The sequence below is a fragment of the Sordaria macrospora genome, chromosome 4, assembly GCF_033870435.1.
Source record: "Sordaria macrospora chromosome 4, complete sequence".
In the NCBI taxonomy this organism is placed as follows: Eukaryota; Fungi; Ascomycota; class Sordariomycetes; order Sordariales; family Sordariaceae; genus Sordaria; species Sordaria macrospora.
Window position 1 is genome coordinate 1,315,052 of NC_089374.1, and position 14,101 is coordinate 1,329,152.

Genomic DNA, 14,101 nt, shown 5'->3' on the forward strand with positions numbered 1-14,101 from the left:
AAATTGGGCAAAAGTGAAAGATAAAAGGGGTAATCTCAATCAAGAAAGTTTCTGTCTCGGGCTTGCGCCGCCGAGCCGTGGGTGCATTGCTGCAGTCTTCTTCTTAAAAGCAAAACACGCAAACCAGCCTATAACCGCCATGATGCAAATGCAAACGAACTACCCGCCCCAGGTCCCTGCCATGTGAGGTTGAAACAATAGGAAAATCCGATGACCGAGCACACGGTGATGATATCTCAAAAGCCAAAAAAAACCGAAAAAAGCACATAAAAGCCAATAGACGCTCGCCCGCTAACCCGTAGTGAGATAAAGAAAAACCAGTCGGGAGTAGATGCACCAAGAGAGGAGGGGAGTGGTTGAGGAAAGAAGTGTCGAATGTCGCTCCGAGTCCACGTGCCAAACGCCGAAGTGCCTCGTGCCTGTGTGATAGGATCACCCAGCCGCTATGGGCATAAACACCGTGTCCTGGCTTTGTGGATATCCGAAAGGCGCAGAACACCGGCGATCATGCGGAAGTCGTCGCGGCTGGGTGACCGGCGTCTGTTGTGGCAGGCGCTGGTTGTCACATCGTCGTGGTGTACTCCTGATAGCGATCCCAACCGAAGTTGTTGAAACCCATGCTAACTCCGCAATGAGGAGCAAGCATGCTGGGCAGCGGGAGGGGAGCAGAGACGAGCGTAGACCCATAGTAGTAGCCGGCCGAGGAGAAAGGTGTGCTGTACGCAGGCGCGCTGTAGGCCGGAGTGCTATAGGCAGGTGTAGGCGAGGGCATTTGCACCTCACTGACACCCATGGTAGCCCACATGGGCGGGCTGGCTGATCCAGATGATGCCACACTGGGGCTCGACGGCAGGACTCTCCAGGACTCGATCGGAGCGGACAGCGAAGAGGGCGTCGTTGGTTGCGACCACATGCTAGCGTTGTGGGGAGAGCTGGGCAACAAGGGAGGCTGACGGACATCAACAATCCTGGGAGGGGGCGGCAGCAGCGGCTTATAAAGGTTCATGACGGCGTTCTTGACATCCTCGCTCCTACCATCCAGCAACTCTCCAGCTCCCTCCTCTTCGAGACCTTCCAAAGCCGTCACGTGGGTGCTGAAGACAAACTTGTTGATGGCCTGAACAAAATCCTCGTGAAGCTTCTTGCATTGCTGATCCTTCTCGGACCAGTCGTACGTGCTGGCCTTGGTGTTGGGACAGTGGACATCCTTGTGGTACTCGATGAGCGACTCGATCGTGTCGGGGGTGAGCTTGAAGGCGACCTCGTTCCTCAGGACCATATCGACGTGGACGATGTAAGCCTCCAGGTGGATGAGCTGATAGTTGGAGATGGCCTCAACCAACGGGTTGGAATCCTTCTTGAGCTTGTCTTCGGGAGCCTTGGGAAGCATGAGCGAGGCCAGGATCCAGATGGCGTTCGGTGAGGATAGGGTCTCGGTAAGGCATTTTGTGTGCTGGGGTACGCTGTTGAGAGGCCTCTTGACTTTGTTGATGCGCTTTAGTGTCTTGGTCAACCATGGCTCGACCTTGGAACCCAGCACGACATTGACCGAGGATGCTCTTGGGGCAAAGGCGGCGGCAGAGGCCGGTAATAGCTGTACTGGCATAATGGCCGGCTATGTGGGTTGAAAGCTGGGAGGCTGGTGAGGTGAGGTGGTGAGTTGAGAGACAGAGCACTGTAGCGCTTAACGGACGGGAGACGGGAAACACAGGGGGGGGTTGAGATGGGAAACGAATAGAATATAAGAAACAAGGTGAGTAAGGTGACGAAGCGGGCGGTCCCAAGACAAGGGATTAGCGTACTCGCCGGCAGCGTCAAATGAGAAGAGAAGAACGGGAGACGGGGGGGCTCGTGAGGGAGAAGAAGGAGGGTGAGAAATCTCGTGTAGAAAGTCTCGGTGCTCAGGACGGTGGGGTGTAGTGGGTGTTATAGTCGTACCCGTTAGACCCGTCGTTGCCGTCGCTCGCGCTGTCACCCACTGCCCGTCACTGCCCCCCTTCGAGCCCTTTTTTTTTTCCCTACTTCAACATCCCTACAGCCGCATGCATACATTAGTGTGTAAGTCGGAGACGGGAGGGCAACCATAAGCAGCGATGAGGACACCGGAGCGGAGAAGGGGGTGTGTATCTTGGACTGATTCGTTAGTGGCCGGACAAGCCACACAAGCCCGGAAGGTCCAGATGGGGCCCGCTACACCGCGCTGGCTGCAGCTGCTGTTGGCTGGCAAAAGTCGCCAGAATCAGAGAATGTTGCCATCGTCAGGAGGCAGTCAGCGCCGTACCTTGAGAGGTCACTTTCTGTTTCAAGCCACTTTTCGACAGCCATTCAACGCGAAAGACAACCCTCATCTCCCAATCCGGCCTGCATCTTCAACCGTACTGATGGAGTAGGAATAGTCAATTTTAGTGAGCATCATCAATCCGGAAAAGAGCACTGTCCCAAGTCCCGAACCCCGGCGCTATCGTCTGTTGTATCGACGTCGTCGGGTCTGCGCATCGGATTGCCATGGCCTCATGGCTCCATGGATCCCGAGCTAGCTCTAGATAGTCAGGTAGTCTGGCAGTGAAGCATCTGTGTAAGCTAGAGTTGGGTTCCAACAGGACGATATTCCAAGCAAGCCAAGATGTCTGGTATCCGGTTTTCCTCTTTGAGGTTTTTCACAGTCGTCAAACTTTTCAACGCTACCGGAGACCACGGGTGACGGGCGGGCAAACAGGGCATCAAGCGGCATCGTCAGCCAGGCATCGATCAACTTGAACCCAGAATGCCAGGGTTCTCCGGAGCTGTAAGGTGCGTATACTGTGATGTACTGTAATGCCAAAAGTGCCTTCTCTCCAGGCTCACGACGAGACTTTTTCGTCGCCAAGGTGTTGGGAGATATGCATACCTTTCTGGTGCAGGTGTAGATAGGCCCGGAATTGCCTGTGTTGCTTGCCTCGACATTCACGTCCTCCCCCTCAACATTGCCTGTGGTTGACAGCGGTACCGCAGTACTGACTGACTGCGTCCGAACTTGCGTAACTCCGATTTCCCTCGTTTATCTTTGCAGGCTGTGCTCAACCATGCATATGCACAATGCTGGATGACGAAAAAAAACCCGACGCTCCATCAGACGAATCGGCCGGCCTCTGGTATGCGACCAGAGCTGAAAGCTGCAGATGTGCAAGATGTGCTCAATGCATGCCAGGAAAAATAATGAGGGTTGTTGGTGGTCTCCTTACCGTGAAAGATACATGTAAGTTACATTACACTGTTCGAAAGTTAAAAGTATAGCTCCACTATGGTAGTCGCAGGGCGCTAGTGTTTGGAGGTACGTACCTTCAACAGCTTCTAGTGTACAGGAGACCACCGACGACCCCGCCGATGAATGGCAGGCACACACACCACTATCACCCGCGAGCCATACCAAAAACCACCCTGGCTCACAGCTACCTACTCACATCTGTCACTCATCATTCACTCAGCCTTGATCATCGATAGGATAACCATAATGCTGGTGGTGGTTACAAAACATGCTTGCTCCCCTCGAAAACCTGAAACATCCGCTCAATCCAGGTTTTGGGGTTCATAGCCTCCCAGAACACGTGTGGTCGCGTTGAGGCTTTATCCTCAACTGTGAGGTCGAGGCACTAGAAGAGTACTGTCTGTTACAAGTAGCCAAGGCTAACTCACAATACGTACCAGAGCTTTTGCGGGGAAGGAAGCCAATACAGATGTGGATAATGCTTACTCTGTCTTTGGTCATGGCAGATTGGTGTCACTGTTACCGAGATGGTTTGATAAGTCATACTACTACGCCGTACGTTAGTTGGGGCCTAGACCTAGAGCAAATGTGCATTTCATGAAGGACCTTTTGTGAGTTATGATATCAAAGGGGATCCCATCTAACTTGTCACTGACTGGCGGTGACAATGGCACAATGCTGTAGCAAACGGCGTGCTTTTGTGATACTGGCGGATCCTGATGGAGTTTCCGCTCTATCATGTAGCATGAAGCCTTTGATTGTGAGCCGGAAAGAGGGGTTGGAAATCTCTGACTAGATCTCAACAAGATTGCAAATAGCAGTACGCCTAGCAAGCCGTCTTATGCAACCCGCGCACGCGGCTACTGAGAGGAGAGGGGGAGAGGATCCGTATCTGGTGGACACTCGTATCCTTCCTTCTGTAAATGGTGAGCTGCATATGACTCGTAGTAATGTCTTGTCTGCCGTGCGCGCATGAGGTAGCAAGGACCACCTTGAACACACCATCTTCAAAGGTTGATCCGCATCGTGAGATTATGCAAAGCTCCCACCCAGAGAAATGTTGGGACGCCTTGACACCGTCAACCAGTGGGAGCGTTCTCTACAGTAGCTGAAACGCAGGGCGAGATGAATCCAGAGTGAAGATAATAACTTGATCATGAAGAACAGGCGTCGAAATATCATGAAGAGGAAATGGCATGATGAGCTTGTCGCCCAGTCGATCGTCTGACGAGCGCAATCGCTTGCTCATGTCCACAAACCTCGACTTCCCAACATGAAACGCAACAAGCGCGCTGCCAGTGGGCCGGGGCGCTCCTTTTCCTTAGGACAAGACCACCTTCTCGAGGCTTTCTAGACCCAGTCTACCAGTGATATCCTCGCCCACACCTTCTGACCAGATCCACGCTCATCTACCGAAAGGGACTGCTTGCATACGCCTGGGGCTGGCTAGTAGTCCAAACAAAGTAAGTCATAGGGAGGGGTAAGGAATCAGAAAGTAGCTCAAGCTGGAGTCATCGAGTACTTTTCTGCCCGCTTGACCACTCATTTTCCCCTCTTCCTCTCCCCATCAGTGCGTCCGAAGGAGTTTCGGAGAAAGAAGGATCCAGGAGACTCCCAGCTTGGTCTAGCCCGACTGGAACAAAGGCAGGGAATGCCCCAACGGCAATAAAGACGTGAAGAAGGTACAAAAGGGTAGAGGGTTGGCGTCAGCCTGTGAGAGAGCGTATGTTGGGATATGACCAGAAGCTGCCATGCTAGTGCGGGAAGGTGAGCAAAGGTTGTTTAAGCAGACCCCTGTTATCGAGCCTCATTGGCTGGAGCTCTGAGCGCCCTCGGCCTCCATCAAGAGGAAAAAGGCCGACATTAGAGTCCCTGATTGGTCTGAAAAGAAGAAGAGGAACGAATGGGTGGCCCCAGAAGGAGAGATATTCCCCTGTGAATCATATGAGAGGAGAGAAATTGGTTGAAGATGAGGAAATATAAAGCCATGGACATGCGGCAGCAAGCCACAATAGGAGCGCCCACTTGGGGTTGAGATGGGAAACAGTCCATGTTTTGATGACGGGAACAATCCAGGCTTCTAGTTCTAGAGCAATGAGAAGAATATGTAGAAACCCGTGGCCATTGGAGAGTCACGGCATATCATCATCTCCGAGCTGTAGAACCAAGGCTTTGGTGCCCATTTTGGGGAACCCGAGATGACGATATAGCATGTCTCATATGGCACCACCGGAGCCATGAGCCAACCTTTTTCACCACGTCCACCGGTGCCTTGGAAGCTTCATATTGCGTATCAACCACAAGTCCGGCCTCGCGATAGGGAGTCTGGACTGGGAATACACGGCATGGGGACACATCGAACCGCTTGGTTCCTGGCTCCGTGGGTTTCGTACCCCCGATCTCGCTGTGTCTTCGCCTGCCTGGGGGTGTAGCAAGCGGCTGGAAGCAACGGCACAAGGGAATCGAGCCCGTGGGATTGGGTAACATGTGAGCAGCTCCGCATTGCTCGGTACCATGGGGGAGAACGAAACGGCTGTCCTCTCGTGGAACGCCGTTGAGGGTGTAGGTTCGAGACAGTCCAAGATGCGCCCTCGCGGCGGTAAAAGAGTCGCAAGTAGACACGGCTCGGCAGGTATCGGTCTAGGAGACTCGACGCTGCGCTGCCATTGAACTGAGCTTGTCTTGGTTACTCACATTGCCCACCTTGGAGGCGACCATGGCGTCCTGCGACCACATTCAGAGCTTTCTCCCACCCTGAATCCAAATCCACTGGACGGGATGGCGAAAGAGAAGGGGGCTGTGCGGTCAGGAGCGGAACCAGATGGCCAACTGAAGAAGAGTTCAGCAGCAAAACGAAACGGACAATGCGCATTGTGCATATTGGAAATGAAGAATGAAAACTGACAACTGAAAAGTGAACAAGTTGTGGGTGGGTTGTCGCAAATCGACCAAATTTCCATGACAAGGTCAACTCGTCGAGCTTTTGTTGCTGAGAAGAAAGTTGGAAGCTGAGAGTGAGGGTGGCAGCCACAATTGGCTTGGCACGCTCTTTCGTGCTCGGTCTTGGCGCGTAACGGCAATCAAAATTACAGTATCGATTGTGAAATTCTATACTGCGGATTTGCACCAGTGGGCGGCCGCAGCTTTCTTCTGGGGCCTGAGCTAGACGCTAGTCCATCGCCCTTGCTCTTTTCAATTCGGGCTTTGTAAGTTCGTCCCTTCCGAGTTGAGCCTTGCTTGTGATTTTCGCGGAGATGAAACACTGTGAGGGACGGAACCCCAGCATAATGAGAAGGGACGATGCACATGGCTATCGCGGATGGAAGCGGCAGCCGCAACAATTTGCCGAGACCAAAGATGGAGAGAAACCTGAACCGCGCCGTCCAGGTCTGGTGACGACGGGACTCGGTGCGCCAGGAAAAACAGTCACTTGACCTAGGGTCGGCGCAAACTGCCCATCGCGGGATAATCCAAGATAACGAGAGAAATTATTCGACAACCAACCTGACCTGACCTCGTCGTCGTCATGGCCCTGGACCTGCAGCAACAGTGATCACCTGGGGAAGCCAATTGCATGTTTCCCGTTGTGCAAATACCTACTCCTTGTGCCGCGAGCAGCGCGACCTGCGACTTGTCCTTGTCACTATTCTCTTCTTCCATTCGAGGACCAAGACGCCTCGTCCGTTGACACAATTTCACTGATTACACACCCTCACTCCCTTCATGCCCAAGGTGCCCTAGCTGCTACAGCTTGGCTCGGCCGAATGAAGTCGGGGAAATGACGGGGTAAAGACAGGGGTTTGTTCTTGATTCTCATCTCCATCTGCATGCTGGGCTAACTGGGAGAACGATTGCAGGGCCGATCCATTGTCGCGGGACTAGCGATACCGACGATATGTATCCATTCACACATCGAGCGCGACGGGCGTGAGCGCGAATCTGAAGCACGGCAGCATCATACCTCCAGTGAGAGAACGAGCCGAGCAGCCGTTGACTCATGCCTAGCACCGCTATCGATATTAACACGGCGCAACGACGAGGCTATTGGACAGCCGGAATTATTGCTTCTATATGATACTAGGGGACGTTGTAGTTGGCTGCAGGCCGACTGAGCATCGGGCTACGATGATAGCGGTGGCAAAGCCTCTTGTTGAGCTCCGTTGTCCTCGGTGTAAAGGCCGGCTCTAACGGGTCAGGCCCGCTATCTGCTGTATCGACCACGACACCAGTTGGAGTCCTCACTTTGGTCCACGATAATGGCCGACGGCTTGAAGCCCAAGGCCACTGGAAAGAAGGACAGATGGATGAGCTGTACGTGTACACTACTACACGCACGGCACTTCCAGCATCTCCACTTTCAGAGAAGGTTTTCTGTCGTACCAATAGAAGCCGGTACAGGAATAACATCGGCCCCATGTTGATCGACGAGAGAGCGGCGAAATCGGCCGTCTGGAAGTGTGGCGCAGGCCTGGCGAGCTGTGTTTCATTGGAGATAGGGGCAGAGGGGACAGCAAGACGCGTCGTGCGCGTTTCAACAAAGACTCGCCCAGGTTTTGCGGAACATCCGTTGGTGGTCCGAGGTGGTCGTCAACCAGGCCAGCCAGAGGTCGCAAAAGGGTCGTCGAAATGCCAAGCCATGACGTCACAAAGAGCCCCTCTATGAAGACCCTTGAGGCTTGAGCAGTGAGCCCTAGCCACATCCATGCAAAGCTGATATGGCCTCATCGAGGGGTCGGAGTCCTCACCCTCACGAAGAACGCAGTGTCCAGCGCATCTCAGTGACTCAACATTCGGGGCGGTGGGTTTGGGCATCAGAGGCTTTTCGCGTGATCACTCAAAACTTTTCCCAAGGCTGTCCTTGAAGCAAAAGTTCCTTGGGGAGCGGTGTGGCTGCAAGTGCCGAGGGTTGAAACAAACATTTTCCATTCTAGCTGCCTGCGCCTCAATTTCTTCGGAGCTCGGCAGCACCACCGGTCACGGTGCTAATCGTGACGGAGTGCGATCCGACCCTTCTCCACGTCGAAAAAGCCCCTGCAAGGAAGATCGCACAGGGGATGAAAAGAGAAAAACGCGTGTTGCAGTCAAAATTCCCCTCGCCCAAGTCTAACATTAGCTTTTGGAAATCCGAAAGAGGAAAAGCGAGGATTGGGCGTCGCTTCGCGGTGGTGGCCAATTTACCGGCCGGCCGGTAGGTGGGGCGGCCGCGGCGGGGCGAGCGGGAGGCAGCCCTTGACGTGGCAGCCGCCGATGCCATCTGATTTCGGATTCCGCCACACCCACGGTGACACTTCTCGAAAGCGTCGCTCCCGATGTCAGTGTCTACGTAAGCATTTTGGTGTTTGCGCCCCATTCAGTGGACTTTTACACAACGGTTTCTAAAGATTCCAGGGTCTAGGGTTGAAGCACGTCGATGGATGCAGAGTATATTTAGATTTTGGCCACTGAGTCTGCACTAACCTAATGCCAGCTTATTTGCAACCAACGCTGTTAGTGCACGCCGGAGCTCTCACCGCGCACACCCAACAACGCCACATCGTACGGAAGCGACCCGTCTGAACGGGTCACTCCCGGGCTCCATCATTAAGAGCTTGGACGTTTTAGTTAAACTAACCCATTTTTGATCTGTTGGGTTCGGGCGTTCGAGACAATACAATACAGAAACGGGGCAGTGACGGGTTCGGCCGCGGAGTCGGGCTTCATGCTCGTTGCTCCCTTACTTCTTGAAAGCCGATGCAGACCTGATGGACAGACAGACATATGACAACGTGATCAAGGTTCGCCATTGTTGAAACATGACTTCCGAGTTGGAACAATTCTTACTGGCATGGTTGCAGAGGGGAATGAATGGGTGCTGCCTAGTTAGTGCTCACAGAACGATAGTTGATTTTGAGATTTTAAAGTCTGTCTATTGGGTGAGTATCGTGGTTGCTATCTTTCATGCATCCATCCCATAGGTGAGATACGATCGGCCAGAGACGGCGGCGAGGATGGATTGGAGGATGGATTAGAGTCAAGGTTGCTTGAAACACCTACACACGAGATGTTGTGCCGGTATCGAAACTGACTGTTGACTATGGACTGTGGACTGGGGCCTGGATCGAGTATCCCAACTGTGAGTAGAATTGCAAAGAAAATGAAAGTGAAAAAAGAAGAACAAAAGGGTCGATAGTTCCAGAAGCCGCAATGGTTAAGTTGCTTACCTCTAGAATAAGATAGCAGACAGTTTGGGATGCCAACTTTACAGCGAGGACTGAGAGAACTATGGTAGCCCTGGCTTGCCCCAGATCCGGAAGTTCGAACATTTTCAGAGTTTCTGAACATATGCCCACGCAAATTTTATACACAAAAAAAAATGTTTGCGAAAGCTTACACCGGACAGGCTTGAACTGACTGACATGGGAAACGATGAAACGATAGAAGATAGAATTTCCCTTCTTTCTTATCATCATGTTCCTTTGTTACGGATGGGAGGTAAGAACACGGCAAGTTGATTTGTTAACGGTAGAAGAACAAGTAGTCATGACGCAGGATTGTGGAAAATGAACCAGGCAGCAGGTGAACCATGGCAGATTCTGAATTTGACGATTTTCTTACTTTCTCCCTTTCAACTCCCCTGTCCCAAGTTAGTCATCGCGTTTGATTAAGTCATTAGTATTGTCCCAACCAAAATTCACCGGCTTTTTTACTCCATCTGAGCAAATGGCCAAGAACGTAAGTAATCAAGAACGTGATTAAATTCATCATTGCCTTATGATCAGACCAGCCGCGGGTTACACCTTCCATTCACACCTAGAACGCTCATGGTTCCTGCTTCATCTGCGTGTGCAAGTTGCTGCACGGTGTGAGATGACAAGATAGTTGTAATGGAACCTGAAGGTACAATCACAACCACACTCACTGCTCCTGCGATCTTGATTGCCTGATTCCCCTCGGTTAACTGATAAGAAAGCTACGCTATATGGGAGTTTCAACGGTTGATTTTGGGAAAGCACGAAGAGCAATGAACACCCCGGGTGGCGTTGGGGGTGTGGATGATGTGTTGCCCGAAAGGATATCAACGCATTACTATATTCGTATATATGTCTGCGTATTACCATGTCCTGACGTGCCTACTTGTTATCAGAATAGTGGCCATCGCCAAGAGTAGGAAGACCTGAATACAATAACATAACATTTGCCTTTTGTTATCCCTTACATCAACTACAGAAGCCAGGATATAATTCTTTTTTATCAAGTTAGCCTTCCACTCCGTATAAGCCCACGGGCCCAGTAATCACCCTTTTGTTTTATCTCAACAGATGTTGCGGATGATCTCAAACCCCCAGGATGACCTCCCTAATGACCATTTCCCACCACCCCATTGCCATTCACAGCCGTAACACCTCCCGGGACAGCTGTGGGCGTCATCTTGGACTTTGTAATCTCAAAGAACTCCGTCAGCCCCTTGACAACAACATCCACATTCATGTTAATCTGCGGCATCTTCTCATAGCTGCCCTCCTTCATGATCGCCACGAGTGCCAGGAATCTGTCCACCTCGCGGAGCATGATGGGGCGTTGCGCGTCCGCCAGCACCATGCCGCTCTCGGCCCACTCGCACGCAACCTGGTCCTCGAGTTTCTGCTCCCAGGGGGGTCCCTCGAGGCGCTTGCGCCACTCGGGTGTGCGCTGCCAGCTGCCGTACACCTCGGTGAAGTCGATAATGACGTCGACATAGTCGGAGCAAATCTCGTACGACGCCATGTCCTCGGGGGTGCTGTCGGTGGCGATGTAGATCTTGGTGTTAACGTCAAACAGGTAGGCTTTTTCGAATCGGCAGGTCCGGCACAGGTTGGTGAGCATGGCCTCGAGCTGGCCGAGGCGGGGGATCAGCTTCTGGATAACTTTACTAAAGGCTTCAAAGATGCTGTGGTTGTAGATGCTGGTCAGGTGGAAGTTCACCGGCGCATTCTCAACCCCTTGGTCCGACAGCTCGTCCTGAATACGGATGGTGATGTCGCGCTGGATGTCTAGCTTATAGTCATCGGAAAGGCCGTCGACTTTGTGGATGAAAACTTCGATGTTGATGTGCTGGTAGCTGCGCTGTAGATGTAGGATAGTGGCGTTGAGGCGCGCGACAGCCTCGAGATAATCATCTTGGGCATCGATGACCCAGATGAGTGCGCCGATCTCACCGAAGATGGCATCCATATCAAAAGGGAAGGAAGGGTTGTCAAAGACATCGATCTGTCCAGGGAAATCCCAGACTTGAAACTCCATGAACGAGCTGTAATCCGTACGTCAGAAGCAGAAACCAAGAAGAAAGGGGGGAGGCCTACTTTAAACTGTCTTTTTGGATTCTAGCCGTAGACTCTAGGAATAATGTCTCGTTTGGCGGCAGCTTATGGAAAACCACGCTAGATATAGATGACTTCCCGCTCCTATCCACGTGTAAGCGCAAGTTACCTTCCAGATTTCGCATGAGTTCCATACCTTCGTTGCCCCATAAGGAGCAGACGGGGCTTGCCCTTGACATGAGTGACTGCTATCGGTTCGGGTACCTTGACACCATCTTTAAGGTTTTGCTGAACTCGTTGTCGATTCTGCTCATAAACACGGTGGAGATTTAGCATTGCCCTACTAGTACGCCTGGAAACACATTGTGGTCGTGGCTCAGTGGTGGGATCGAGAAGGGCTTCACTGCCCCGTCTGAAGGCAGATGCCATGATGAGAGAAGCCAGTATGAGGGTAGAATGAGGAGCTGTGCAGGCTTGAAAAGCAGATATGACGACCCCGAAACGGATATTCCTCGATGGAAAAGGGAGGTCGTGAAGTTCCCTTGCGTCTCGCGCGACCAAAGCGACACTATCGACAGCGGCGATATAGACGAGAGGCCTGCGATATCTCAACAGCTGAGCATCGATGAGCCACTAGCTTGTATGTCCCTTGTTTGTTTGATCATCCAGGGGTAGCCTCTCGCGGATTGGGTACCGAGAAGTAGAATGTTGTCAAGACATCGATAAGTAGCCGCTCGAGTGACGACAGAAACATGGATGGGAAGCCGTTATTTGACGCGTCTATAGCCATTCCCATCAAATGCCGGTGCCAAGCCCAAAATGACAAGATGACCCTCGGCCGCCAGCCTCTGTGTTCAAGAGTTCCGAGTATAGCCCAGTTTTTGGCGAACCCTTATTGCCTCGTACTTTCGGAGCAAAGACGGCCTGAAATATCTACCAGGCGTTGCTGACGGAACGATACGGGCAGAAGGAAGAGGTGGCTCATTTTCCAAGGTGGTACAGCGACGGAATTGGCTCGGCACATACGATGACCGATAGCCACGGCGACGAGGTGACTGGCCGCACATACGACCAAGAGAAACAAGTTCCTTCCGCAAAATATTGGAGTAACATGTCCAAGGGATGCAAGATGGGACTGGGCGCATGGAGTTTGTCGGAGATTGCTGGGCCGGCTGGTCATGTGGCGAGTAGTCTTGGGTTTGGTGTGACAAACTTTCCCAACCGTCCAGACGGCACCTCATCCTTCCCTAACCAACGCGGCTACCCTCCCTCAAAATCCGACATCCAAGGAACGCCCAAACCAGACGGGCGGTTTCGTTTCCCATGATCCTTCCCCCGGATTTACTCTTTGCGGGATAACGACGGAATAAGATTGATGACTCGAGCGGATCAGGGACAGTGTCGTAGGACGACACCACCACAGTGTCTGTGGAACATTGAAAGCCGAACACACCCATCTGCGGATACAAGTTGGCCGGTTCCGTGATCCCCATTGGCAGGCGGGCTCCCCCAAAGTGTCCCAGACAGGCAGAAAGACGGATAGACAAAGTTTCATAATAGTGACCAGGGTAGGGGGAAGCGGATGAAAAGGCTTGACTGGGAAACTGCAGAAACTTTCAAAGACAGAAAAAAAAAAAAAAAAAAAAAGGCTTGTCTCGATTTGCTTACCTCCATGTTGGAATAAGAGCAGCAGTAGTGCTGCCGCTACCTTTGCTGGCTGGATGGGCCTGGATTGTGGTAGTAACAGAGAATTTCAACCATCCAACGGGCAATGGCCCCTTGACTTTGCTTCCCGTTCCGTCCCAGGTCCAAGTCTTGGTCCAGGTCGAAGTCCGTAGCCGCTTGGATTACCAGATGAGGTGATGGTGAAGAGTGGCCTTGTGAGTGCTGGGCAAGGGAACACCGGGCAGTCGGTCTGGCAAGTAGGAGTGAGTAAGGGGCGGCTTTGTGAACGTAAACGAGATGAGGACGCCTCGCCGGTGGTGAGATGTGTGTGTGTGTGCGCGCGCGTGTACTCGGTGAGAGACGCTGTGAGTCGGTTCCGGGGGCCAGTCTGGTAAATGGATGGTCTGACTTACCTCCAACAGTCAGCGGGACGGTCAACGGTCAGTCAACCCTCGCCTTTGGTGGTAAAAAGACAGCCGGTCTTGAAGGGCAAACAGAGGAAGAGGCAATGGTAAACCGGGTGATGTTTGAAGAGGCGAAAGGTAAGGTAGGAACGGGGGGGATGGTGGTAGTCGGATGTGAAGACAAGTCGAGGGAAAAGTGAAGAGGTTGAAGTATGTCGTTGACGTCGTTCGGCGAGGCAAGATCTGGCTGGATTCTCGCAATTCTCGGTTTTCACAAATTGTAACAGGTCAGGTAGGACGACGGAGGTGCATTGACGGTGGTATTTGGTAACAGTTGCAGCAGTGAAGAATGCTGGTCGCTGAATGCAGCAATCGCGGGTGCCGCCCTGCCCAGGCCACAGCGAGCAGTGAGGCGGGCACAGTTGCAACGGGCACGGCGGCAGTGTGGATACGCCTACGGGGTACCGCTTCCCCACGCTCCACTATACCGCCGGCAAATATGGGGTACCAAG

General features: G+C 52.5%; 2 protein-coding genes across 2 annotated transcripts; both read right to left on the reverse strand.

Moving 5' to 3' along the window:
* Positions 1-562: 562 nt before the first annotated feature.
* On the reverse strand, positions 563-1,881 carry SMAC4_06452 (uncharacterized protein; the record flags this gene model as incomplete). The annotated part of the gene is made up of 1 exon (XM_003344201.2): positions 563-1,881. The coding sequence occupies exon 1, from the start codon at positions 1,604-1,606 to the stop codon at positions 563-565; it is 1,044 nt and encodes a 347-aa protein (XP_003344249.1). The 5' UTR covers positions 1,607-1,881.
* An 8,370-nt stretch (positions 1,882-10,251) lies between these two features.
* SMAC4_06451 (uncharacterized protein) lies at positions 10,252-13,138 on the reverse strand. Its single transcript, XM_024655536.2, has 3 exons — positions 11,717-13,138; positions 11,563-11,664; positions 10,252-11,510 (listed from the first exon to the last, which is right to left on the reverse strand). Exons 1-3 carry the CDS (start codon positions 11,947-11,949, stop codon positions 10,580-10,582), a joined length of 1,266 nt encoding a protein of 421 aa, XP_024511412.2. The 5' UTR covers positions 11,950-13,138; the 3' UTR covers positions 10,252-10,579.
* Positions 13,139-14,101: the final 963 nt, after the last annotated feature.

Bases quoted from the DNA above. Each gene is read 5' to 3' on its own strand.
- SMAC4_06451 (XM_024655536.2), bottom strand. From the start codon at position 11,949: ATGGCATCTGCCTTCAGACGGGGCAGTGAAGCCCTTCTCGATCCCACC. The intron at 11,665-11,716 runs GTATGGAACTCA...ACACGTGGATAG, and splicing joins CTCCTTATGGGGCAACGAAG to GAGCGGGAAGTCATCTATAT. The intron at 11,511-11,562 runs GTAGGCCTCCCC...TACGGATTACAG, and splicing joins ATCCAAAAAGACAGTTTAAA to CTCGTTCATGGAGTTTCAAG.